Source organism: Juglans microcarpa x Juglans regia, chromosome 1S (genome assembly GCF_004785595.1).
Source record: "Juglans microcarpa x Juglans regia isolate MS1-56 chromosome 1S, Jm3101_v1.0, whole genome shotgun sequence".
Classification (NCBI taxonomy): domain Eukaryota; kingdom Viridiplantae; phylum Streptophyta; class Magnoliopsida; order Fagales; family Juglandaceae; genus Juglans; species Juglans microcarpa x Juglans regia.
Genome location: NC_054595.1, coordinates 17,815,358 through 17,842,923, shown reverse-complemented (window position 1 = coordinate 17,842,923; position 27,566 = coordinate 17,815,358). Strand labels below are relative to the sequence as shown.

Sequence of the window (27,566 nt, the reverse complement as noted above, 5' to 3'; positions counted from 1 at the left end):
AAGAAGAAAAACCACAAATATATGAGCTTCAATCCCACGCCGAATTCCTGGCGGGGATGAAGCCTTTAGTACACATCCTGAATCTGTTGTGATCACTATTTTGTTTGATGTTGACAATGAACAGATTTTATAAACTTTTTCTTTATAAGTATTTGATTTCCAACAAAAGCAGGGTTTAAACTGATGTGTTGTTGGCTCAGTAATAAAAAAACATTCATGTGTATTTTTTTTTAATAACAAATAAATATTTAAATTATGATTAGAATTAAAATAAATAAAAATGTCAAAATTAATATTTTAATAAAATAATAATAGATTTGAAAAGTTTATTATTTAGTGTTGTTAAAAAATAGTTAGTTAAATTTATGAAAGTGAATTTTTTAGCTAAATTTTAGTCCAACTTTATTGGGGGGCCTGTTCAGTCGGTATGGCCAGCGGCTGAATTGGGCCACCTCATGGTGACCAATCTCAGGCCACCACAAGGTACGTGGCTCAACGCGGTGGTCAAACCCTGTGGTGGCTAGATAGACCTCCCGTCTTAGTGCCTTTTTTTTTTCCTATTTTTGATCAAAATATAATTTTTATTTTATTTTTTGAAATGAGAAAAGAAAATAATTAGACGTGATAACTGTAGAATTGTCATGTGTTTTTTGTTAGTTAATACGGATGGAATTTTTAACGAAGGCGCTTGGTCTAAAATTCATCGCAACACAGAGTGTTATTTCTAAAAGAAAATAACAAAGGGCCGAATACCAATATGTACAAAGTACAGGAGGTTATGACCAAATTTTTCTTTGCAAAAATATGACTTTACATCTGAAAAAATACTATACATATAAAGAGATCTTATAAACTGTCGTGACACGCTACCAACATGCCACGTCAGTTAAGTTTCTTTTTTTTTTTTTTTTTCAATTTTACTTCCTCTGTCCCTTTCCCCACCCCCTCAGCCCGATCAAGAGAAGAGAAAGAGAGCGAGAGAGATCTCGTACCTGTCGGTGAGGGGCGGCAGCAACGATGACAACGATGACGTTTCAATGTCAATGATGGGGACGAGGAAGATGACTAAGTTGTGGTGAAGGGCGACGTCAGCAAGTGGCAAGGAATGTGAGGGGTGCCGCAGCAATATCGGCGAGGGGCGAGGAAGGTTCGGCGGCGACGTTGGTGAGAGGCTTCGGCAGTGATATCAGTGAGAGGGAAAGGCGGGGGGAGGGGGAAAGAGAGGAAAAAAAGAATGGGGAGACTAGTCATGTGTCACACCAATATATGGGATTCCTTTGCATTTTTAGCAGCTCTCTTACATCTGCACTGACCCAAGAAAACCCAAAACAAACTAAGGAAAACTTAATCCACATACTGTCACATCAGTGTGGGTGATTCCTTTGCATCTATAACAACTCTCTTACATTTGCACTGACCCAAGGAAACCCCAAGCAAACCAAGGAAAACTTAAACCATGTATGAGATTATGTTTCAAAAGAATCAATCAAAATTCTAATTGAAGTTTGTTAGAATCTTTGTAAAAAGTAAGAATTTATCTCTCCCTAATAATGTCGAATCCTTTTAATTACTTTCGTATACTCACTCGGTATGGAGTGTCATAACAATGGTATGCATAGGTCAATTTCAATATAATGGAAACCTCAAGGTTTAACTGCATATTTTGAGTTATCAAATTTCTATGTTATTTCCCTCATCATCATTTGGGGGTGGGTAGCGGGGGCCTACCCCTGAACCCTACCCCCGTCCGCCCCACATGGAAGACCCCTAGTGGGGGTGGGGGCAGGGGGCAAGCTGACTCCAACGAGGTCCCATCCCGCCTCCCGCTCCACACCCCTCTCATATTTAATATAAAAAGTTATATTTTTAATATTTATATAAATATATTGTATAGAGATATTTATTAACTTAAAATTCATATATTAGATATATAAACTTCAAGTTAATAGATTGTCTTAGCCTCCTAGGCCAACCTTTATATAGGAGGTCAAAACAATCCAAAATACAACTCTAATAAATTTATTTTCTTTTTGAATGTATAAATTTTAATTTACAATTTTAATTATATTATAATTTTAGTCTAAAAAAATTTTTTAAATCCAAAAAAAAGTTATAGACCAAATATATTATTGGGTTGAGCAAAGGGTGAGGCGGGGTGCGATCTCATCCCCACCCATGGTACCAAGGCGGGGTTGGAAACCCTCCCCTCCAACCCCGCATGGGGGGGGGGGGGGGCGGTTGGGGTAGCACCCCTATCCTCATTTATCTTTCTTATTCATGAAAGAAAAAACTCGAGGCTTGGATAATAAAACTTGGGTAAAACACTCTGAGATTTCAAAACTGAAACGCAAAAAATATTGCAACCTCCACAAAATGGTTCATTATATATCCAACATATACAAACTTTCCTTCAACGTTTACACAACAATATTGATAAAGGGCAGCCACATATGATCAATATAGAAATCAATAGTCCAGCTAGTTTATCTTCACAGGTACAAAAATTGAGCAGAATCTTTATATATATATTGTTTTGTCTGTGATCCCTTCGTATTTCAATATTCCCTTCAGTAATTGTACATTTACTCGAATGTGAATAGCTTCCCTCCCTTATTAATCCATCCTATACCAATATCAATATGCAAGCAAAGGGGATCGTGATCATCAAGAAGAGGAAGAGGAAGAGGATGGGTTGAAAGCAGCCTGCTCGGCACAGCTGAGTACATCATGAGGCCCTGCCTCTTCTCGGCCAACACCCATAAGATCAAGGTAGTAGAGGTAATGGGAGATGATGCTGTTCATGGAATCACTATCACCCTGACCGCAAACAGAATCCCCGTACAGCACATTCATTGTGGTGCCGAAACCTGTAACCCTCTTGGACAAAGTGTCATTCTTTGTGGGTTTCCAGTTTCCAACAAAGACATCGTGTGCTGAAGGTTGATGCTTCTTGATTGGAGTCATCCACCTCCAAATTGCAGTCTGGAATGCCAAGGTTGCGTTCTGTTCTATATATTCTGGATGGTTCAACAGATCCAACTTCAGTGCTTCCCCTGTTTCTCCATAGTTGTAGTTCCTGACGAAAAAAGCAAAGATAATGGTTCGGTATGCAGAGGAGATGTTTGGTAAGGAAAAATATTATTTATCAACTTTCTAACCATTTCTTTGATCGTTTCCTGACGTGACATCAGGATGTGTGTGGTTGTTGAAATCAATTCAATATATTTCAAATCAATTATTGGAACTCACTATTCTTTCAATTTTTTATAAGAAAATTAAATTCATCACAATCTATTTTATACATTCAAATATATATCTCAACTTATTTACATTCAAATATATTTTAATAAGATTTATAAAATATTACTGTTTATAAATTAACTCAAATAATCTGAAATCACGTTAGAATCCAAACGAAATCTAAATGATAATTAAAAGGGTAATAAATAATATTTTTTCAGCAATATAATACATTTCTCCATTCAATTAAATTGATAGAAATTCTTTAATTTATGAAGTGAAGAAAGGTGCATACCAATAGATAGGAATGGCACCACGGCCATGGTATGAAGCTCCAGGAGAGCATGGATAAGTGAGTTTGAAGTCCTCATTGCAGTAATCCTTCTCCGGGCTCAGTTCCTTGTTGTAGCACAAACCCCAGGCCAAAGGTCCCCCGGTTGCCACTCCATATCCGCCTGAAAAGTATCAACCATGATCATATCATAACCATTACTAGTACTTGGCACAGAGAATGAACCCATGACCGTAGAATTAAAGACAGGAGAAGTTCTACGGTCACAAAGAGATTACACAAAAGTAATCCCACAAACTGACGTGACTTTAGATGATCCGTCATATATGCTTTGCAATAAAAGTAATTTTATGATCTGATAAACCACATCAAGCCACATTAGTTTATGAGATTACTTTTGTGTAATCACTTGGTGGCTATAGTATTTATTTCTCAAAAATGAAACATATTCTTAGTTTTGGATCTGATAATTATCAGTATCTGGGTCTGAATTACATAATATCTCCTAAATGCGTGTCCTAAATAACAGGAAACGCGAGATGTTCAATGTATGCCAAACTTTTTGTGAGTTTGATGGATACATTCATTTCATGGTTCAAGATCATCTCAATCTAATAAGCCTATAAACCCAAATTGTGATGGCCTCAGATATTCATTCCCAACAGATTCAATATTGTTCAACAATATTAAAGGATACTTAATCAGGACACCAAAATTCATTTAAAAACACAGCCTCCTATAAAGTTACACTAAAATTAAGTACTCCTAAGCATTGCTTATACTAAACCAATAAGCAAAACCAAATTGCAGGGCAAAAAGGCAAAAACTTCTTAATTAACTCACAGGAGGTTTTGCTGCCAACATGGCCAAGAAAAGCTGCAACTTCCTTCATGCCGGTGAGCTTCCCACCGGCGGTGCCAAAGCCTGATGGCTGGTACTCAGCAGCAGCAGTGATAAAAGAACGGTAGTCCCAGAAGCCGACTGCGTGGGCTACAGGTGTGTTACGCTTGGCAAAGAGATTCTCAAACTGGTATGTCTGGAAGTAGTCAGAAATGGTCTCGTTACAGCAGTGCTGGGAGTAACGTTTGCACTCCCACCCTTTCTGACACAACTTTTGGCCCTTCACTATCTTCACCACCGGCTTTACAGAAGAGGATTCAATATCATCGCCATTGACAAGAACTAAAATCAACGCCAATGTCAAGAGCACAGACCAGCAGTATTTGGCCTCCATTTTTGCATGTACCAACAACCTAGAGAATGCCTTGTGCTGAAGATTGAAGGGGTTGGAGAGATTTGTTCATCTTATAATAGAGGTTTTTGAAAGGGATAGAAAGTGAACGTCCAACTCATAATTAGGAGGAGGAGATTTTCAGAGTGGGAGAACGATCAGCTTTTGCTTATTTTTTAGTCTTCTTCAAGTGCAAGGAAAGAAAAACTTGAATGCTAGGACGCTTTCTTTTTTTTCTCTCTTCTTAGGAAAAGACGATCTGCCAGCCGCGGGGAAGGTGTGGTAGTAGTTAGTACTGGTAATGAGGGGGTCCTAATCTGCGGCAAAAATTTTGTTATATTCTAATTCAAAGCTTCATCTTCTTTTTTGTTTCTTATTTTTGGACAGAATCAAAACTAAAAGCACAAGCTTTTCATCCAAGTAACTTAGGTCGAAGTTGTTAAGGAGTTACCCTCTGGGATTGTAGAGCTGCCAGGGCTTCGATGTCATCATCATCATCAATCGCCTTATTTTCTTTTCTACACATCCATTATTACATCTCCCTTCTCTTTGCATAGTACATGCACCCACACCTGCCTTCTTACCTTCCTCGAAAATTGCACCCTCCATTAAAGCTGAGCTTTAACGTGCCTGAAGGAGGAGGAAGCAACTTCCGGTTGAGCATCTCATCTTTTATAGGCACAGATTGGTTTTAACTTTTTACCCTCAGAGTATTGCTATCAATGAAGTCTTTCAGTGAGACTCGTGTTAGCATTGCGTAGGTTTAGTTGTTCAAACTCTAGCTGCAGATTACTATCTCAAAAAAGGGAAGGGTCTGATCTCATTATCTCTAAGCAATTGCCTGCATTCATGCAAAGAATCATCACAACTGTTGCATATGTACTAGATGATTAGGTAGCTCAATTTATACCACTTTATATAACTCCATCCTATCCGAAAGATATACTCGAATAAATTGTTTTTTGGCAGCTCAAAGCATCATATTAACACAAATCTGTATAGAAGTTTGGAATTACAAAAAATACACTTGATCTATACAAGAGTTGAAGATAAATATGATCATATACACGGAAAGATAGCAACAAATGGCTTTGGACTTTCTGATATTATAAGCATGATCTCTTTGGTTATTACTGACTTTTGGGGAAGGCGCATTGCCCTCGAGCTCGGTTGATAATGCACCTGAAGAACCACGAAAGGAGGAACATACTTCGGAATACTTGGAGCAGGGGGAAATGATGTCAAAGCTGAGGGGCAGAGGATGCACCATCAGAGGAGGATTCAAATCTAGTCGAAGAGAGACCGTTTGATAATCCACTACCTTCGTTATGTTTGGTGCGAGCTTGCTGTACGGAGTAATATAGTCTTAAGATATACAAATATTGTATACTCTTTTTAAGAAATAATAAGACCTATTATAAAAAAATAGATTTTTTCATATAAATCCTAAGTTTACCTTTTTCTTTTTTTTTTTAGGAGAAAGACTATGCAAATTATTTTTTTATAATTATATTTTGAAATATAATATTTTTATAAAATAATATTATTTTTAAAAATTATTTTACAAAAATGTCAATAATTTAAAATTTCGTATATACGTACGATTTTCCTACCAATCAAACAAGTATTGAAGTACAACAATACAAATGAACCTAATCATATGCCTTGGCGCCATCACGCGATGTCCCACACCTCTCCTGTCAAAAAAAGAGGACAGAGAGGAAAAAAAAGACACGACTTTTGCGGCCAATCACGGATGGTTTCACACTAGTGATAGCTCAATTCGGGGTGCATGTACGTAGCACTGTTATTTTCACGATTCGGATTAAGATGTTCTTAAATTTTTACTGGGGGGGTTTAAGAGTTGAAAATGAAAAGACATGAATGAATGGTTGTAATGAGGTTACAAGCAGCAGCATGCAACACATGATCTTCTGGTAATTGCCCAAAAAAGATTACATGCATATTCGCGATCTACACAATTTTTGAATGTTTTGTGTGATCAGGTGGAGGTACTCTGTTCATAAACCTCTCAACTTATTAACGAATCTTTTAATATTTACTGTTTATGAATAACATCAAAATCTTTGAATTTACAAATTATCTTTATCCGTCGTTCACTCGTAGAGATGAAAATCAATGCTACATTGACAGAAAAACAGAGTACAAAAGGTCTCAATTGACCAATCTCTGCTCGACTTCTTTTTTATTTGAAAGTACTATCGTTCAAAGCACAAGCCGAAGGATAGAGCTCCGAATCCCTTTTATTATTATTATTATTAGTATTCTGTCTGATCAGGTGCTTCTTCCGCTTCTTCTCTTGAATTCTTTGAATTAGTTTTTTTGTTTCTAATTTTGTTTCGCAGCCATTAATTTGGTTTTTGCTGATAGTAGTAATTTCCGGTGGTTTAAGGTACGGAGATGTCGGTTAAGGTCTGAGAAAAATCATTGTTGAGGAAGGTTTTGGTTTGTTCGAGGTTTTATGATGGACGGAAAGCTTGTGGGCGCCGAGATTCATGGCTTCCATACATTGCATGGTACGGCCATAATGCTCTTTTTATTTTTCATTTTCGGGATGCATTTGTAGAAGTCTTTTTTCATGTTTCTTAGAAGTAAAAGCACTTTTCAGAAGCATTTTTTAGATTTAATTTCTTATTAATTAAAGGTAGGAAAACGCTTTCGCGTTACTATTTTTTTATTTTTTATTTTTGCTACGGCGTTACTAATTAAGCATTGGAGGAAATTGATTAGGGTTTTGGCTTTTACGAGCAAGAACAGTACTTCTCCACTAGTTTTGTGCTTCTTTGATTCATTATTTCGAAATTTATCCGTTTTTCCAGCAGTTCTGAGACAAAAAGACTTGTCTGTTATATGGGAAATTGTTTTTTTTTTTCACTCCCTTTTTTTTTTTTCTTTTTTTTTTTTTTTTTTATAAAAAGTCCTCCCATATCTAGAGAGAGAACTAAATTGTCTTTCACCAAGGCTTCCTAGAGAATTGAAGTACAAATAATAAAAATAAGTTCCATGGGAAACTATTTTTTTTCCAAGGCTACATGTAAGTTAATGTATGCTTAATCTTCTACAGTTTGATAAAGTGATAATCTGTATTTACGTTGATGAAGAACAGGTACAGTTACTTGTTACAATGTTAGTCTGCCTATTGATTTCTTTATGAGCTCTCTCTCTTTTATGATAAGTAATTTCTGATGTCCTTTCAAGAATTATCGTTGGGGAATTACTTCTTTGTTATTTATCAGTATTTTAATTCTCATGTATTTTGTTTTTACTACTCCTTTTTCATGGACAGATTTAGATGTTCAGAATACTATGGAAGAGGCCAGAACAAGGTGGCTCCGTCCAAATGAAATTCATGCAATCCTCTGTAATTACAAGTATTTCAGCATCAATGCCAAGCCGCTGAACTTGCCCCCAAGTAATTGCCTATTTCTATTAATTTTGACACCACTGATACAAGAGCTAACCCTAATGTTGCCACATATATCTTCACCTAATTTTGTAACCCCCCAAGGGAGACCCAAACCACATCTAGACCTATCCTCCAAAAGCACTAGTCAATGGTGCAATTAGAATCCATTAGAATTATTATAAAGAGCAAGAACTTCTCCCTCCCAAGCAATGTTCTCATACACCACCTGCACTCATCACTCGGTATGGGATATTATAATCTCCTTCCCTTAAATTTCTGACATCCTCGTTGTACCATTCCATCATAGTTGGCATGACTCAAGTCCCACACTACTATATGGGGTAAGCTCTAATCACATTGCATATGAATTTTGTTCATGTGTAATATATTTAAGTACATAATATTAACTATAAAAAATCAAGTGCATAATAGTAATATGGAATGATTATGGCTCAGTATGGGGTATTTAATCTCCTTCCCTTAAAGTTCCGACATCCTCTTCGGACCATTACATCATAGGTGGCATGACCCAAGTCCCACACTACTATATGGGATAGGCTCTAATCATGTTGCATATGAATCTGTTCATGTGTAATATATTTAAGTACATAATATTAAATAAATAAAAAATCAAGTGCATAATAGTAATATGAAATGATTATGGCTTTGTAGCTCTCATATATTAGAATTAAGAACAAAAAAGCATATTTCTTGTATGGATTTGATGAAATTATGCATGGTTTTAAAAGCTTCTTTTATAGATTGGTATATGATATCTGTTACTGATATTTTTATGTTGTGTATTTTGGTGGTTAATGTAACAGGTGGCTCTATTCTATTGTTTGACCGTAAGGTGCTTAGGAACTTCCGGAAGGACGGTCATAATTGGAAGAAGAAAAAGGACGGGAAAACTGTCAAAGAAGCCCATGAACACTTAAAAGTGAGGTTCCCCAATTTCTGCTAGCTCAGTGGCATCAACTAACATACATGTAACTCATTGTACCTTAGTGAGTGTTTATGTTTTCACAATGTGTACAGATTGATATGAACAGACAAATACATAGATATTTAGAGATGTAAATAGAAATAGATATGGTAGATATATCTCCTATCTATTAACATATCCATCTATTATGAATTTATATACCCCAGAAGTCCAGTTAATGTTTCTCCTTTCTGTGCTTTGCTTAATACCTGTTGTACCAAAGGATGTTTCTTGATACATATCTTGGGCATATTATTTTCACTTGAGTATGAATATAATGATATTTTTACTTAATTTATTTTAGCACGCTCTACCAATATTTCAAGTGTCAATTTGGTTTCCAGAGTCTGATTTTGATGTGTATAATGTAGATTCATAGATACTTGGTTTGAGGAGAGGCAGCACCATCAAAAAAGAATAAAGTTTACTTTGCTCTCAACAGTCCTATCTAGTTTTCTTACCTGCCTTATTTCTTCATTCACTGTTGCTTATTCAATTGTAGATCAACTTTATAAGATTTTATAGAGATTTATTTTTTTATTTGGGAGGGGGGGGGTATTGATCATTATTTTAAAGCTCATCTTGTAAATTAGAAGACAGTGCTCTCCATGTCAAGTTGGTTTGGGGCTTAGGAGTTTGTGCATATTTAAATAAGCTCCTTTAGGTAAATGGTTCTCACGGACACAAAGAGGAGAGGGGGTTGTTTTTGTTCACCGGAGTCAAGTTAATGCTTTTTGGTGATACATTTCGTTTTGTTCAGTTTTGTTTTCTGTTCTTTTTTCTCTCTTTATTATTGTGGCATGGGATTTTTTCATCAATTATATATAGAACATAAGGTTTTTGAGTTATTGGCATGGGTGGGGGTTTCGGTAGTTCGAATTACCTAGAGGAGCAAGGGTGTTTCTTGTTCAGTTTCTCTTGGCGGACAAAGTGTTGGTTGGTTGTGGAACATTGTTGAGGGCCTGAAACAAGCGGAAGGGCTGAAGGAATATATGATTTCAAGGGCAGGGAGCAGAGTTTTCATTGCACAGCGGGTTCCAATTTCCATGGTTGATTGTGTCAGTGGAAGAATATGGTGGCGACATACAAAATGGATATATTGTGATTCTAGAAGGTGGTAGAGGCAATGGCTGGGCAGGTTTCACATGGGTGCTATGCAAGGTGGCAGATTCTTTTCCATACTTCCGTTGGCTGTGATAGCAGTGTCCTCCTATAAAATGTAAGACCCACAGTCAAAAGGCAAATGGGTTGACTCACTGTTAGAAGAGCATAGCACATCGTTGAAAAGCAGTCGTATGTGGAGGTTGTTGCGGTACAAAACAAACTCCAACAACCATTACCTCAACTAGGGGAAGTTTGGGTAAAATCATGAACAAAAAATGTGACATGCTAGTTAGAAGAACTGTTGATGCAGTCCTATAGATTCTCAGCAGGACGGATGTGTTTGGTGAGGATATTGCGTTGGAGAGAGTTGCAAAGAAAAAGTTTGTTGGGTGATTTAAGAGGACAACTGGAGAAGATTAGAGAAGGGAGACGGGTGTTCAATATTTTTTCGCTGTGGCAAACTCTTTTGGAAGGACCAATTCTATTGAGTCATTGGATGTGAATGGTGCTGTTTTTTCTAATCCCTTTGTGATTGGCGATCATATCGTACAACATTATAATATGTTTTATATGAGCAGTATATTTGCTGGCCTCGGGTGGATGGTCTCTCTTTTGAGTCTCTTGATGAGGAAGTGGCGTCTTGGATGGTGAGAGCTTGAAAAAAAGTACGGTTCATAAGGTGGTGAAAGCATTGAATAGTGATAAGGCCCCAAGCCCTGATGGTTTGTGAGAAGTCATGCAACTTCGCTTACTCTTATCCCCAAAAAAATATGGACGGTGGAAATTATGGACTTTCAGCCAATTAATTTGGTCAGTGGAACCCATGAGATTATAGCCAAGGCTCTTGCAAATAGATCAAAGTTGATGTTGGAGAAGTTTATCTCCAAGTCCTAGAATGCATTCATCAGGGGGACACAAATTTTGGATTTAGTATTAATTGCAAATGAATATCTGAATTCCAGAATTGTCACAGGAAAGCTGCAGGTGCTATGTAAGATGAATATATAAAAGAAACATGAGAATTTCCCTAATAACCACTATTCCAACATGCAAAACCATAATATTAACAAGTTCCATTATAGCTGTTTTTGGCTGAGTACTTAGTTATAACAAACAGAAACACCTATAACATATATATATATATATATATATATATTGTTGTGTATCTTGTAAGATGTGGTTCAGGGGAAAATTGGTGCTGTTGAATTGAGTTTTGTATCTCCACGGTGCACTTTTTTATGTTGCTGAATGGCACCCAACGGTTTTGTTAGTACTACCAGAGGTCTTTGCTAGAGGGATCCTCTTTCTACTTTGGTATTTATATAGTTATGGAGGCTCTGAATAAAATGTTATCTACTTTAGTGGCTGAGGATTTTTATCAAGATTTTTTCTGCGGGGGTCAGAAGCGTCGATGGCATTTCCACATCTCACTTGTATGTGGATGGTACACTGATTTTTGTTAGGCAGTTCCTAATCACTTATGATACCTGTGTTGCTTTCTTTATTCTGTCCCTGCTCCCTCTTCCTATTGTGATTGCTAACCAGTTGGAGAAGTTGCAATGAAAGTTTTTGGCACAAGTTGGACAAGAAGTCTAATTTTCACTTAGTTAAGTGGACTAAGGTATGTTCTCTTGTTTTTGAATGAGAGCTTGGGGGGCCAACTTAAATATGTTCAATCAAGCCCTTTTCGGGAAAGGGTTCTGGAGGTATACCATTGAGAATGGGGAGTCTTTGGAGCATGAAATGTGGTTGTCCATGGGTGGATGGTGTTCTCATGAAGTTAATGGAACTTTTGGCGTGAGACTTTGAAAAAATATCCTAAGAGATTGGGGGAACTTCTCTTGTTTTATTAGATATGTGGTGAGTGGTGGTTCAAGGATAAAGTTTAGACTTGATGTATGGTGCCTTGATCAGACCCTTAAGGAAGTTTATCTGGAATTTTTTCGATTTGCTCATTTACAGGTTCAGATGACTCTTATTAGTTGAATGTTGATTTTATCAGAGGAATGTAGGATCATAAGGCAGGTTCTCTTATTTCTTTGACATGCTGTAATTTACTTAATTGAGAAGGGGTGGTGAGGATAGAATTTTTCAGTCTTTTCAAAAGGTGTGTTTGAAGTCAAATCATATTATAAAGTTTTGGCGTCATGTTAAATCATTATTCCCATGGAAGAAAATATGGCGTGACAAGGCTACTTCAGTACGGCTTTTTTTGTTTGGACAACGATGCTAAGGAAGATTCTTGCTTTGGAGAATCTAAGAAAGCATCATGTTTTAGTAATTGATCGTCTTTTACTTCATTGTGAGATAGCTAGTGCTTTATGGGACTCTATTTTCAGTGTGTTTGGTTACAGTGGCCTCAATGGGAAAGGACCCAATTGGTAATTTGCATAGTTTGACCTTATGGAAAATGATTCCCTTATCGAAGTTTCGAGGATTGTGAGAGTACCATGGAGGATCTTTGGGTTTTCCTTAATTCTCTTTATTTTGGGTGAATTCTCATGTTTCTTTTGTTTCTAGTTTTTAGGATTTTCTAGCTCTGTTTCCCCTTTCTGTTTAAATGCATCTCCTGCATACTCCCATGTACTTGGTTATCATCCTTAGCTTTTTTTAAGTAAATTATTAACTAATCAAAAAAGTGGTTTGAAATATATGAACAAAGGTTCTTTCTATTTGGAAAAGTATATTTTAGTGAGATTTGCTTTGCCTGTTGTTTCATCTTTCAGGTTGGTAATGAAGAAAGGATCCATGTATACTATGCGCATGGGCAAGATAACCCAACCTTTGTTCGCAGGTGTTACTGGCTTCTTGACAAGTATGTAATGGTTTCGGTTTATGTGCATCTTTAAACCCACCAATTAATTGGCTATATTTTTTAATAATACAGAAGAAAAGACTTCTCTGTAAGTAATTTTGTGTATGATTTGGCTATTGTTTTCAGGAGCCTAGAACACATAGTCCTTGTTCATTACCGTGAAACTCAGGAAGTCAGTATTGTCATGCTTATCCCATTAAACCTTTTTCTTTTTTCCATTCACTTCGGTACCTAAAAATAACTAGGTGTTCTAACCTTGTATTGACCTGTGGCTGACTTATGATACAGTTGCAAGGATCTCCAGCAACACCTGTCAATTCAAATTCTAGTGGTGTCTCTGAGCCATCTGCACCTTGGCTTTCATCAGAGGAGCATGAGACTGGTTCTAATCATGGATATAATGCTGGCAAGAAAGAAATTTTAGGTGGTATTGATTGAACTTTATGTATTTTGAATCCTATGATCTTTTCACAGTGAAGTGGCTTGTTTGGTTTTATCAATACATACTTGTTTTTTTGTGTTTTGGAGAAGGTTAGAACGGGATTGGTTCTTCATTTTGCATTGTAGTTATTCTCATTGTGTTAGACGATTAGTACCTGGATTTACAAATATATTTCATCAACTGATGTCTTGATTGACTCTTATTGTTAGTAGAATTAAATCTGCCCTTTTGCAGTAAATGTATATACAATATTCTTACCTTGTTTTTCAAAGAATCGATAGGGCCTGGTGACAATTTGACTGTCCAGAATCATGAACTGACGATTCATGAGATTAATACTCTCGAGTGGGATGATCTCCTACTGACAAATGATTCTAACATCTCAACTGCACCTACAGGAGGTAAATGATTAGATCCATCTGCAGCAGAGCTAGTGGATACGCAGAAAACCATTCACACTTTTGCCCCCTTTTCTTTTTGGCAGATAAATTTTCAAGCTTTGATCAATCAAATCAAATTGCAGTAAATGGCTCTTTACATGATGTAAGTAGACCATTTATGGTTTACTATGGTTCCTATATCTTTTTTGTCGTTTTGAACTTTAAAAAAAAAAAGTCACGTCCTCATCTTGAGTTGTTGTTTTCATTTCCCTGCTACAACTAATATGATGAATGCTATGCCTAGAGTCACGTCCTCCAGTGTAGAAAAAAGTTATTTTGTTGTTTTATCTGCTAGAATTTGGGATCATAAGAGTATATGATGATTTTATGGTCATCGGGGAGCATGGTTATTTAATCAACCAACTTTGTTTCTCGTGCCATTACTATTTCTGCTAACATGTGATTTGAGGAGGTTTAAACCATTTATTTTGCTCAACATAGTTGTTTAGACTGTAGACGTTCACAGGGACAAGTTGTTGGCCATTGGGCTTCATGTCTTATGTTCCTTTCTCTTTTCGCTAGTGGTTTTTGCAGCCTATTGCGCAGCAGGGTTGTAGAGTGGCTTGAATTTTCATGTGCAAGTGCGAGTTTCTAGTAGTTTTTGCCAGGATGCTTTCTTGTGTCATTCTTATGTTACTTTTTACTTAGCATCCATACATGTTCTGTAGTTTCTTATGCGTTCAGATTGACTTGACATGTACATCTATACTTCAGTGAGCAAACTAAGCTTTTGTGCTGTTATGTTAGTTTTGGTTAAACTATGTAATCTACTTCTACTTTACTTTGTTACAGATAGCATTAGCATAAGATTATAAATCTTGCTGTTTTTCATTTCAGGGAGCAAAGTTTTCAGCTGAAGTTTCCTCTTTCAGTAATTTGACAGAACTGGTTGCTAGGAGTGATAACATTCACTTGAGTTTCCGGGACAACGTTCATATCCAGACACTGGAGAGTCAAGTGAACACAAACGAGCCTAGAAGGGATTCTATTACCATGGGAAGCACTAATTCCTTAGACATTTTGGTCCATGATGGATTGCAAGGACAGGACAGTTTTGGAGGGTGGATAAACCACATCCTGGCTGACTCGCCAGGTTCATCGGAGAACACGGTGCTAGAATCCTCCATTTCTCCAGGTCACGAATCATTTGTCTCTTCTGTGATGGATCATCAGAAATCTTCAGTTCCAGAGCAAATATTTACCATAACAGACGTCTCACCTGCATGGGCATTTTCTACTGAGAGAACAAAGGTTTTTCTTTTGCCAGTACCTGCATTTCTATTTCGTGGTGTTCTTTTATCACCGAGGCTTTCTTGTTCACTTTTTATGCTTCAAATGCCTTCAACTGGTTTTTTATGAGTAAGTTCTTGACATCACAGGTAAATAAAAATTGGAATGAAGACATGTCTAATCTTAGTTTATTAAATGAGTTTTGCTATGTACAAGCAAGTTTGCGTACCAATCTGTGTACTAATGTTGTTGTCTTCATATTCTAAATTCAAATTAGCACTATTTTCAATAAAATCTACTTTCTAACCAATCATATTGAATGGGTGCGCGTATTAGTACGCAGAATCGCTTACAATTAGATTTTTTCTTATTAAACACAGTAACTGTTGAAACTTCTTGAAAGTGAAAATTCAAATTTTTGACCGAGTATGCATTCTCATTTACTCTTAACAGCATCATTCTCTGCCCTGTATGTATGAGCAAAACAAATGGGAGAAGATCACTGTGATGCTAGATTTATCATGTTAAGATTGGATGTTATATTATTTTGCTTGAATAGAACTCTGAATGGTAAATTCAATTTTAGATTTTCTTTAGAGCAACCATTTTAGTTTCCATCATCTAAACTGCTATGAACTCCTTGCATATATGTTTTGTACCAATTAAACTGTGATTCATTCCCTTTTTTTTTTTTTTTTTATGGTTTGGGGGGGGGGGGGGGGGGGGCAACAGTCAATATAAACTTTACAAAAATCAGACTTGACCCATTTGATCTTCGTTGCCACTGGTGTTGAAATGGATATAAGCCTTGAAAGATTGATACTGCCCAGATAGTTAGTTTTTCCTCGTAATCGAGTTGATCAATGATCATGAATCGACTACAAATGGACCAGTCTGTATATGGTTTGCTTAACGTAGGAAAGTCAGGTTTAAATAGCTGTAAACTTTTTACCTATGTTTAAATGTTGCAGATCCTAGTAACTGGGTTCTTTCATGAGGAGTGCCAACATCTTTGGAAGTCTAGTCTCTTTTGTGTCTGTGGCGATGCCTGTGTTCCTGCAGAAGCTGTTCAGGGTGGGGTGTATCGATGCTTGGTACTACCACATTCTCCTGGATTAGTAAACCTTTTCATGAGTTTTGATGGTCACAAACCGATCAGCCAAGTCTTGAATTTTGAGTATCGTACTTCTTTATTAAGTGACCCAGTAGTTTCCTCAGAAGAGAATTACAAGTGGGAAGAGTTTCAAGTTCAGCTTCGTCTTGCTTCTCTGCTCTTCTCTACATCCAAGAGCCTTAATATTATGTCTAATAAAGTATCACCAAAATCCCTGAAGGAGGCTAAGAAGTTTGCTAACAAAAGCTCTATCTTTTTGAATGGTTGGGCAGATTTTAGCAAGTCAATTGAAGACAACAAACCTCTCTTTCCACAAGCCAAAGATGGTCTGTTTGAACTCACTTTGAAAAACAAGGTATGGGAGTGGCTGCTGGAAAGAGTTGTTGAAGGCTCCAAAACCACTGAATATGATGCCCAAGGTCAAGGAGTAATACATTTATGTGCTATTCTGGAATATACCTGGGCTGTTTATTTATTTGCATGTTCAGGCTTATCATTGGATTTTCGTGATAAATGTGGATGGACAGCTCTTCATTGGGCAGCATATCATGGAAGGTAATTGTTTCATTTATCATAGATATTGTACAAGTTTATGGAGGGAAACTATTCTTCCTTCTTTCATTCATTGATATACAACAACATATATACTACATACACTTGACGATTATACCCTCACAGATTACACTTATTACAACCATGTCATCTAACACTCTCCCTCAAGCTAGAGCATATATATCATATAAACCCAGCTTGAAACAAATAAGTTTCAACCGACCCCAACACAAAGACTTAGTAAACATATCTACGAATTGATCGGCAAACTTCACAAAAGGTGTAGAAATGTCATCACTTAGTATCTTATCTCGAATGAAGTGACAATCAATATCTATATGTTTAGTCCTCTCATGGAACACACGATTAGAGGCAATATGCACTGCGGCTTGATTATCACAAAATAACTAGAGAGGGATAGGAGCTGGAAACCAATCTCTTTAAGGAAGTGTTGCAACCATGTCAGCTCACTAGTAGTGTGAGCCATTGCTCTGTATTCAGCTTCTACGCTAGACCAAGCTACTACTGCTTGTTTCTTACTCTTCCATGTAACCAAGTTACATCCCACAAAGGTACAATATCCAGTAGTAGATCTTCTATCTGAAGGAAATCCTGCCCAATCAGCATCTGAAAAGGCTTCAACCCTAAGTTATCCATTTGATCGAATACAATAATTCAAGGCCAGGGGCTCGCTTAAGATAACGAAGAATATGAATTATAGCATCCCAATGTGAGACCCTAGGTGTTTGTAAAAATTGACTCAGTACACTCACTGCATATGAGATGTCCAGTCTAGTGATAGTGAGATAATTCAATTTCCTAACAAATCTTTGATACCTACCTAGCTCTCCAAACGACTCCCCTTCCTCTTTCAAGAATTTACGATTTTGGTCCATAGTGGTATCAATAGGTCGTGCACCCAACATGGAGGTTTCTTCCAGAAGGTCAAGTACATATTTCCTCTGAGATAGGTTGATACCCTCTTTAGATCTATTGACTTCAATTCCAAGGAAATATCTAAGCTTGCCCAAGTCTTTTGTCTGAAATTGATCATGTAAACACTGTTTCAGCCTAGCAATTCCAACAAAGTCACTCAGTAATTACAATGTCGTCCACATATACAACCAACAAAATGTGACCTGCATCACTATGTAGGTGAAATACCGAATGGTCTGTTTGGCATCTATGAAGACCAAATGCCGATACAAAATCAGAAAACTTCCCAAACCATGCTCGAGGAGATTGTTTCAAACCATATAATGTCTTTTTTAACTTGCATACAGTATCTCGATACTCCGTCTGAGCAACAAGCCCAGGTGGTTGCTCCATATAAACTTCTTCATGCAAGTCACCATATAGAAATGTATTCTTAACATCCAGCTGAAATAAGGGCCAATCTAGATTAACAGCAAGAGAGATCAACACTCGAACATAAGAGATTTTGGCAACGGGGGAGAAAGTCTTATCGTAATCAATGCCATATGTTTGAGTGTAACACTTAGCAACCAAGCGGGCTTTCAAACGTTCCACCGAACCATCAGGATGAAATTTGATTGTATATACCCATTTACAGCCAACAGGTTGCTTACCAAGTGGTAGTGGAACAAGATCCCATGTCCTATTATGGTGAAGGGCATCCATTTCATTTTTCATAGCTGTCCTCCATCCTGGATCAGATAAAGCATCCTGAATTGTCTTTGAATAGAAAGTTTTGAAAGCTGAGAAGTAAAACATGAGAATGAAGAAGATAAGGCATGATATGAGACAAATTGACTAATCGGATGTTGAGTAACACAAGATCGAGTACTTTTGCGGAGAGCAATAGGTGGAGAGTCTAAAATACTGAGTAACTCAGGATCTGAAGATGGAGACATGGCTGGTGAAGGCATGGAAGTCGGTGGCCGCAAGCAACGCGAGTAAAATTGTAAACCTGCAAAGGAATTGGGGGAGGCATGGATGATGGTTGGGTAAGGTTGGGTAAGTGTGGAGGAGAAAGTGTAAGAGTAGGTAACGGTAGAGGATCACACTCATTACTCGAAGCTGCGTCCGAGAAATAGGATATGGACTTAAAGAAGGTAACATCAGCACTCGTGAAGTAGGGTCTAAGAACATGACTATAACAACAATATCATTTTTGAGTCCGAGAATAACCAACAAAAAAACACTTGGTAGAACGTGAGTCAAGCTTATCAAAACCTGGGCCAACGTTATGAACATAGCAAACACACCCAAAGATTTTTGGAGGAAGAGTAAATGGTGGTGATGAAGGAAACAAGATGGAAAAAGGAAATGAACCATTGAGAACTGATGAAGGCATACGATTAATAAGGTGACAAGCAGTAAAACACCATCACTCCAAAATCGTTTAGGAACATGCATGTGCAGTAAAATTGCTCGGGTTACATCTAACAAATGACGATTTTTGCATTCAGCCACCCCATTTTGTTGGGGTGTATAAGAACATGAAGTTTGATGAACAATTCCTTTGTTACTTAAGTAAGTAGCAAAGTCACTAGATTGATATTCTCTAGCATTATCAAAGTGCAAAACTTGAACCATTTTGTTAAATTGGGTTTTAATATCTTTCCAAAACACTTTGAATATGGAAAAAAGTTCAGATCTTGCCTTCATTAGGAACATCCATGTCACACGAGATAGTCATCAATAAATGTGACAAAATACTGAAACCTATTTGATTTAATCTTGATTGGTCCCCATATATCAGAGTGAATCAATTCAAAAGAATTCGATGCTCGTTTATCAACCCGAGGTGCAAAAGACACGCGATGATGTTTACTAATTTGACATGCTTCACAAGGAAAGGGAGACACATTTCCTAGATTCCTAACCTGACGCTTTAAAAGGGAAAGAGAGGGGTGACCAAGACGACAGTGCCATTCATAAGCAGATGAAGAGGAGGATGTAAGAGCTTGAGTGGTTGACTGTTTAACATCAAGATAATACAGACCATCAGCTTCATGCCCTGTACCAATCTTGTTTCCCGTCTTGAGATCTTGAAAGACACATGAAGAGGGATAAAATGTCACTGAACATTGAAGACTTTGAGTAATCTTACTAATGGACAGCAAACTAAATGGACAACTAGGAGTATATAGAACAGATGACAAGGATATAAAGTCAGTGAGCTTAGTGGATCCAATGCCTGTAACTTTAGCAAGAGAACCATTAGCAAGAGTAACACTTTTTGAAGATGTTACAGTATCCAACTTAGATAAGACAGAGGACAAACCAGTCAGATGTTCATTAGCTCCTGAATCAATGATCCATGGAGCTTGAGTGGATGAGGCAAGACATGCGGACGTTGTACCTGATTGGGCAAGAGTAGTTGTGAAAGATGAAACCCATGTGCAACCCAAAAGCTTATCATACTCATCTTTTGATATACTAATCATATCTTGGCAAATGACTTGATTAGCGGATCCAGATGGTCTACCATTTAGATCCTAACAATAGTTCTCCGAGTGGTTAATGCAACCATAATGGGTGCACTTACGAGATTCTTGACCTCGAGTGCGATAACCTTTGGCATCATGTCCCCCACGTAAGCCTCTACCACCTCGGCCTCCACTCCCACCAAGAGCAACATATGAGGCAACTGCATCATGTAACTGTAACTCAAATTTAGTTGTCATTGATGCAGAAAAAATATCACAACTGAACTTGGAGATTGAAACTCCACACAATATATGAGAAAAACCACAATTCAACTTGAGAATCCAAGAAACACACTCTGAAAATGTAGAAACTTAGCTCAAGTACCTGAATAACAACATTTTGGTCCTGTTTCGGTTATAAATACATTGTATTGGCCTATATCGGTTTTGAATTGGACTGTTTCGGCCGGAATCGGACCGTATCGGCTAGGAATCGGTCAGTATCGGTTATGTTTCGGCATGTATAGGACAAAACCTGGCCTGTATCGGCCGGTATTGGTTTGTATCGGGTATCGGCCAAAACCGATTTCAACTTAAACCCAAAACTGGATTAGGTTATCCTAAACGAGAATAAGTGGTATGGGAATTACCTTATCCTTGTTACCAAACAGGCGTTATTCTAGATTAGGGACAGGATTTTACTCCAGGTTGGGGTTATCCACACTTGAGGATGGGATTGGTTATCCCTGCAACCAAACACTACTTTTCTTCTATGCTTGCCTGCGACAGGCGGCACATCCAGCGGCCGCTGCCGACGAGACACACATCGATATGCACAGACGACGATGGGACACTCACCCCTGGTGTCCAATACCGGAGAAGACACCGGAAACTCGCCGGAAACACTTCAAACACCTATAGGGCAGCCAACGACGGAGGAGAAGCCACTTCAAACACCTATGGGGACATCGGCAAACTTGAATCCGGCAGCTGCAAACACTGGTGGGCTTAGATCCGGCGACAAAAGTTAGATACGACACCGGAAAGCACTCCAACGAGTTCAGACCACAATGAGCTCGATTTCAACGTGAACCACTGTCCACCACTTACCACCATCCGACAACCGTGAGCTCTGATACCATGTACAAGTTTATGGAGGGAAACTATTCTTCCTTCTTTCATTCATTGATGTACAACAACATATATACTACATACACTTGACAATTATACCCTCACATATTACACTTATTACAACCATGTCATCTAACAACTAATTAGATTTGCTATGTCCTATTTGACTCGGAGTTTTCGCATTAAAACTTTCTACCACTATCCCATTTCCTTCACCCAAGAGAGCTTGAGCTTGAGCTTGCTCTATTATTTTATGTCTGGACTTTTCTATATTTGCTTATATTGACTTTTTGCATGCTATGTGACATAAATAACTCTCAAGTGCAACTATAACATGGTTTGTGCATGAGATATCACAGATTTGTGAGCACATCTTATACTTTTAGTAGTGATTTGAAAAAGAACTCTCAATCTTGGATTTTGCATTTCTGACATATGCATTGTGCAGAGAGAAAATGGTTGCAGCCCTTTTATCTGCTGGTGCAAAGCCAAATTTGGTCACTGACCCAACCCCTGAAAACCCTGGTGGATGCACTTCTGCTGATCTTGCATCTTCAAAGGGGTATGATGGCTTAGCAGCTTATCTTTCAGAAAAGGCTTTGGTAGAGCAGTTCAACGAAATGAGCATAGCTGGGAATGCCAGTGGTTCCCTTGATACTAGCTCAACCGACAATTTAAACACTGAGAACCTCAGTGAGGATCAGCTGTACTTAAAAGATACGTTGGCAGCTTATCGGACAACTGCCGAAGCTGCTTCACGTATACAGGCTGCATTCAGGGAGCGCTCTCTAAAACTGCGGACCCAAGAAATTCAGTTTTCCATTTCGGAGGCTGAAGCACGCAGTATAGTCGCAGCAATGAAGATTCAACATGCCTTTCGCAAGTATGAGTCACGAAAAAGGACAGCAGCTGCTGCACGTATCCAACATAGGTTCCACACATGGAAAATCCGGAAAGAATTCCTTAATCTCCGTCGTCAGGCTATCAAAATTCAAGTAAGTCCTCTTTCCCTGTCTTCTTTGTCGCGTGACTGACACTTGGAGTCTTGGATAGGATAAAACTTTACAACTAGTATGAACCACATGGTGAATGACAGAGGCCTCAAATGCTTGGCTTGATCAGTTCAAATTTTATTTTTTTAGTCAAAGTGTTGTTCATCAGCTGACCTAGAAACAATCTGAGTCAGTTTCACGCAATTAACATGATTGACCAGATGTAACCTGTACCTATAGCCATGTAGGATATAATGTAGCATTGGCAAGTGAACCTGAATTACCCTCTTCTTTTTTGGATTAGCAAATTGCATACAATCAATTCATAAAGATACACGATTAAAGGGATGAGGGGCTGTATCCTTTGCACTATGGAACTGGGATGAATGGAGAATAGGAAAAAAAAAAATTGATTGATAAGAGTAGAAAAAAAAAAAAAAAAAAAAAAAAAAGAATGCTTCTTGTCATAGGGGACGATGCGGCCCCTTTTGTCCAATCGTGTGCATCAAAGTTTGCAGTATGTGGAACAACCAAGATGCTCCAATTAGAGTTCTCTTTAAATCAAAGAGTGGATTTGGTGGATTATGGGGTATGTTCTCTAACTGAAAAGAGATTTTTAAGAGCTTTGTAAAATGACTTGGGAGTACCTTTCTGACAACCATGATTATAACTTAAATGTTAAAAATGTTTTTGGATTTATGTCACCCATCCAGACCTGTAAGTGCAAGCATAAACAACACTAAATTTAGTGACATCAGAGATTCATGAGAAGTTGTTTGACTGCACCCAATGCAGGCTGTTTTTCGGGGTTACCAAATGCGGAAGCAGTACCGTAAAGTTCTTTGGTCAGTTGGTGTGCTTGAGAAAGCAGTTCTGCGCTGGCGTTTGAAGAGAAAAGGTTTTCGTGGTCTCAATGTTGATCCTATTGAAGCAGATCCGTCCCAGGAGCAGGAAGGTGATGCAGAGGAGGACTTCTATCGAACTAGCCGAAAGCAAGCTGAAGATCGTGTTGAGAGATCTGTTATACGGGTTCAGTCTATGTTTCGTTCAAAGAAAGCACAAGAAGAATATAGGAGAATGAAAATGTCCCATAATCAAGCAAGGGTAGGTGAATCGCATTATCATTCTTACAATTCAATTCATGGAACACTAACCAATTTCCTATTGTTTTCCGCAGCTGGAATATGAAGGGCTTCTTCACCCCGATATTTACATGAAATAGGTGAGAGACGGAGAAGTTCAGATACTGGGAGTCTAGCTGTTCATGGGCAAGTGAAGGAAAAAAGATAGATTCCAGAAGAGTGTTATATGCTCTTGTAGTTTGTACGTGTTGTAAATGCCTAAATTAAGATCGCCTGCACTTTTGACCCTCTGCCAGTGTTTTTTAAGATTTGAGAGGGTCATGGGTTCAGTCGTCTTGTTGTGGGTTCTTTTTATTATTATTATTATTATTATTATCCATCCTGGTAGTAATCTTGTACACAAGATCTAGGAATCACTTGTGTTTGTGAGCTTAATTTAGTTAAATATGGGTAGCAATAGCTTTACCATGGCCACTGGCATGAGGTTAACTTTCAAATCTACTAGCTACTTGCTTTTTCTTCTTCTTCTTGTTTTTCTTTTCTATTACTTGGAATGAATTATGTTGGTAAATGAACACTTACACTGCTTTTAAATTTGAAATTTGTGAATGAAATTACAAAGGATCTAATGCGTATACAAACTCCGCTCCTTCGGTTTTAACATTGATGAGCTCCCAAATACTTTTAGGCTTCGTTTGTTTTCGTAGATAAGATGAGATGAAAATTAAAAATTAAATAAAATATTATTAGAATATATTTTTTTAATATTATTTTTGTTTTAAAATTTAAAAAAGTTGAATTATTTATTTTATTTTGTGTAGAAATTTAAGAACGTTGTAATGATTAGATGAGATGAGTTAAGAAATTTTGGAAAAACAAACAAGGCCTTAACGATGTGAAATAAAAATAAAAAGTGTTTGAGATTATCTTAACAATTCAATATCGAGATGGTAGAACTTAATTTATTTAATTTAAAATACTAGTTAAAAACTTTCTTTAAAAAAAATAATAATAATTAATAACTACTGCATGGGCTGAAAGCTAGTAAGCTATAAGCAAAGGCACCAGCTCAGCTCTCCTGGGAGACTGCTTAGGTTCACAAGTGTTAAATAAAATACAGATTGAGAATGAGAAGTTTTTCATTCAGATGGATCCTGAAGATCAACGGCTTGGGGTTGGTGAAGAGAAGAAAGTGACACAAACGGTGCTTTTTAGTCGTTGCACTGAATTTCCCACCAAAGTTGTTTCTAGAAGTAGATTATACAACAATGGAAAAAAAGTGCTGGTCAAAGATATCGAAAACCCATTCTTACTAGTTCAGTTTGCTGTTTCATAAAGGTTGCCAATGCCCTACAGCTATAACCAACCAGAGAGAGCGAGAGAGAGAGAGAGAGAGAGAGAGAGAGAGATTTGCCTGAGCATGGAAAGTAATTCAATTAACCAAACCATAGAATATTGATCCTAACTGAGATTGAAAACAGGGAACACATCCCAAATGAATTGCATTGTGGAGTTTCAAGTTCGCCTTCAGTAAACAAATAAATTTCTCAACTGAACCTCAATTCCTTTATTAGTTCTGCAATTTAGACACCAATCTATCCAGGCCAAGAAAAGGTAGAAAATACAATCCAGCTAAAGATAGAGGCAACAACCATAGACAATATATATATTCTCTTTACACCAACGCCCATGCTTAACATTCCCAAGATCAACTTGAATGAAGGGGCTGCAGCAGTGGTAGAAAAATTGCCGTCTGATTGTTTGCCTACTTGATGTACTGAGAGAGCCACTTGAAGCCTTCACCATATCCCATCTTGCGGACAATGCTGCACATGAACACCTCTAGGGGACGGACATTGGAGTCGATCAAATTAACCTTTCCCTTACCCGTGGTGAAGTTGGTCAGGCCCATATGGTACCGCAACTCATCCTCTGAGGCGGCATAAGGTATGTCTATCTTGTTTCCCAGAATAAGAAACGGGACATTTGCCAGAGACTCGTCAGAGAGTAGCGCATCAAGCTCTGTTTTTGACTCTGCAAACCTCTCTTTGTCGTAAGCATCAACCAGGTACACCACAGCATCGACCTACAGAATAAAAGGATCACAAATGATCAGTGAGGAATCAATCCCATCACAGAAGTATTTGTCTGGCCTTTACACTTATCACCCCTATCAATAAGAATAATAATTGAAGAAATTATTGGAGTTTTGTGCCTTCTAAACCCAGAGTTCGTCAACAAGAATAATAATTGAAGAATACTCAGTTTGCCTTATAAAATATACACAAGGTACGGCTCATGTAAGTGCACAACAGGTCTTTTCTAGAACCGTATACCTTGTCTCACAATCAGTAAACCTCTGAGATAGTATATGGCTCTTTCCTTCCTACTCGTTTCATTGTATCAAACAATTAATGCAAGTATCAACATAATAAAGAAACCTATTCACATGCCAATTTCAACATAATAAACTCCTCTATCCTTTCAGCCATCTACCCAAGTAGCCGAACCACAAGTATGGAAGAATAATAGAAAACGAATGGTTCTATTTAAGCTCGCATTAAAAATCAAATTACTCAAAAAAACTGGTAGCCAGGCACCCATATCAATAAGGGTTTCTACAACCTAACAGCCACACCGTTCTCTTTATTACTCCTTTGCCAATGACAGCAATATCATTATGACCCAATAACCAACTTTCAAATCGACATATGTATATAAACCTATCGCTTCAAATCGATGTCTTGTATGTATGTGTACAGGGTGAGTTGCTGCTAAGATTGATCAACAATGCATATATAAATGAGGAATCGGAAGAAAAATAAATATGCTGAGAAAAGACAACTGCACAAGAAATGCCCAGAAAATGAACCAAAAAAATATGTAAATAGATATCGAACTACAGTAGTCCCTGCTTGGTTGCCGAGAAAATGCCAAAAAAGAATACAAAAAAGACGGAATTAAAATCAAAACCTTGGCGTAGTAGTCCTTCCAGACTCTGCGAGCGATCTGATGCCCACCCAAATCAAAAGCCTTGAACTTTATTTTCCCAATACTCAGCTCCTCGGACGTCGGATGCTGCGTCGGCTGATGCTGAACTAATCTCTGCAAAAAGACTCCAAACAAACCAACAGAAAACAAAGATCTCTTATTTGTTTCGTAAATGAAATTACCGTTCAGGCTCTGTTTGACGTTGAGAAAATGTGTACAGAAAAAAAATTAGAGTCAAAGAGGGAGAACCTCATCTTTGAGCATGTGAAGCAAGGTGGTCTTTCCAGCGTTATCGAGCCCGAGGAACAAGATCTTGGCCTCCTTCTGCCAGAGACCCAGCGACGCAAGAACTCCATAGAACCAATCAACAAGGAACATGTTTTCTCGAGGAGGTTTAACTCACCAGTTCACACTGAATCTCAAATCCCACGGGAAATAGGCGACGTAGAGAGAGAGCCGAGAGAAATCGAGCTGCGCTCGCTCGGTTAGATGAAAAATTGGATGTAAATGGAAGAAAACTTAACGCCCCACGCCGCCACCTCAGCCTGTAATCGGGCTTGAATGCGAATAATTTACTATTTTATTATTTTTACCTACAAAGGAAATTCGAGTCAAAACATTTTTTTTTTAAAATGATATTTGCGGTTGAATTTGCACCGTTGGGTAATTTTTTTTAAAAAAAAATAAATAAATATAAAATTTATATTAAAATATTATACTTACAGACTTCACACCTTATATAGAAATCTCCATCTATCTCTAATTAAAATATTAATAAGAGTTTTGTATTATTGCGTTTAAATATTTGATTGACTGATATGTAGAATCTATAAGTTACATCAGTAATTCAATTAACACTGATGTCACATATTAGCCAATCAAAAATTAAAATGTGGATTCAATATCACATGTTAATTTTTTATTTATTTTCCAATATTAATGTAGTGAAAGCTTTTCTTTTCCAAAAAATAAAAAAAAAATGTAGCGAAAGCTTTTAAAATTTTGGTTTCTTTTTCGTAAATACTTGAAAATCTAGTTACTGATTTTATATTTAACCTCACAAACAAACAAAATTCAATGATGGGATGCAAACTATTCCTTTA

The 27,566-nt window shown here is 37.5% G+C and overlaps 3 protein-coding genes across 9 annotated transcripts; 1 reads left to right on the top strand and 2 right to left on the bottom strand.

Annotated features, from left to right (window-relative positions):
- Positions 1–2,531: 2,531 nt before the first annotated feature.
- On the bottom strand, positions 2,532–4,822 carry LOC121245983 (chitinase-like protein 2). Its single transcript, XM_041143934.1, has 3 exons — positions 4,376–4,822; positions 3,536–3,695; positions 2,532–3,076 (listed from the first exon to the last, which is right to left on the bottom strand). The coding sequence occupies exons 1-3, from the start codon at positions 4,764–4,766 to the stop codon at positions 2,665–2,667; spliced, it is 963 nt and encodes a 320-aa protein (XP_040999868.1). The 5' UTR covers positions 4,767–4,822; the 3' UTR covers positions 2,532–2,664.
- A 1,636-nt stretch (positions 4,823–6,458) lies between these two features.
- LOC121245982 (calmodulin-binding transcription activator 6-like) lies at positions 6,459–23,993 on the top strand. 7 transcript variants are annotated; one of them, XM_041143932.1, is made up of 15 exons: positions 6,461–6,700; positions 6,891–7,062; positions 7,177–7,300; positions 8,071–8,196; positions 9,015–9,130; positions 13,006–13,094; positions 13,221–13,266; positions 13,383–13,518; positions 13,818–13,937; positions 14,021–14,079; positions 14,814–15,227; positions 16,178–16,875; positions 21,847–22,393; positions 23,186–23,494; positions 23,568–23,993. In XM_041143932.1, the coding sequence occupies exons 3-15, from the start codon at positions 7,246–7,248 to the stop codon at positions 23,610–23,612; spliced, it is 2,760 nt and encodes a 919-aa protein (XP_040999866.1). In that variant the 5' UTR covers positions 6,461–6,700; positions 6,891–7,062; positions 7,177–7,245; the 3' UTR covers positions 23,613–23,993. The 7 variants fall into 7 exon arrangements, with proteins under 7 accessions (XP_040999867.1, XP_040999866.1, XP_040999864.1 ...); XM_041143930.1 differs by having other exon boundaries at positions 13,809–13,937; XM_041143931.1 differs by having other exon boundaries at positions 13,383–13,521.
- Positions 23,994–24,938: 945 nt separating this feature from the next.
- LOC121245981 (GTP-binding protein SAR1A) lies at positions 24,939–27,010 on the bottom strand. Its single transcript, XM_041143926.1, has 3 exons — positions 26,713–27,010; positions 26,446–26,577; positions 24,939–25,558 (listed from the first exon to the last, which is right to left on the bottom strand). The coding sequence occupies exons 1-3, from the start codon at positions 26,839–26,841 to the stop codon at positions 25,238–25,240; spliced, it is 582 nt and encodes a 193-aa protein (XP_040999860.1). The 5' UTR covers positions 26,842–27,010; the 3' UTR covers positions 24,939–25,237.
- Between the last annotated feature and the right edge of the window lie 556 nt (positions 27,011–27,566).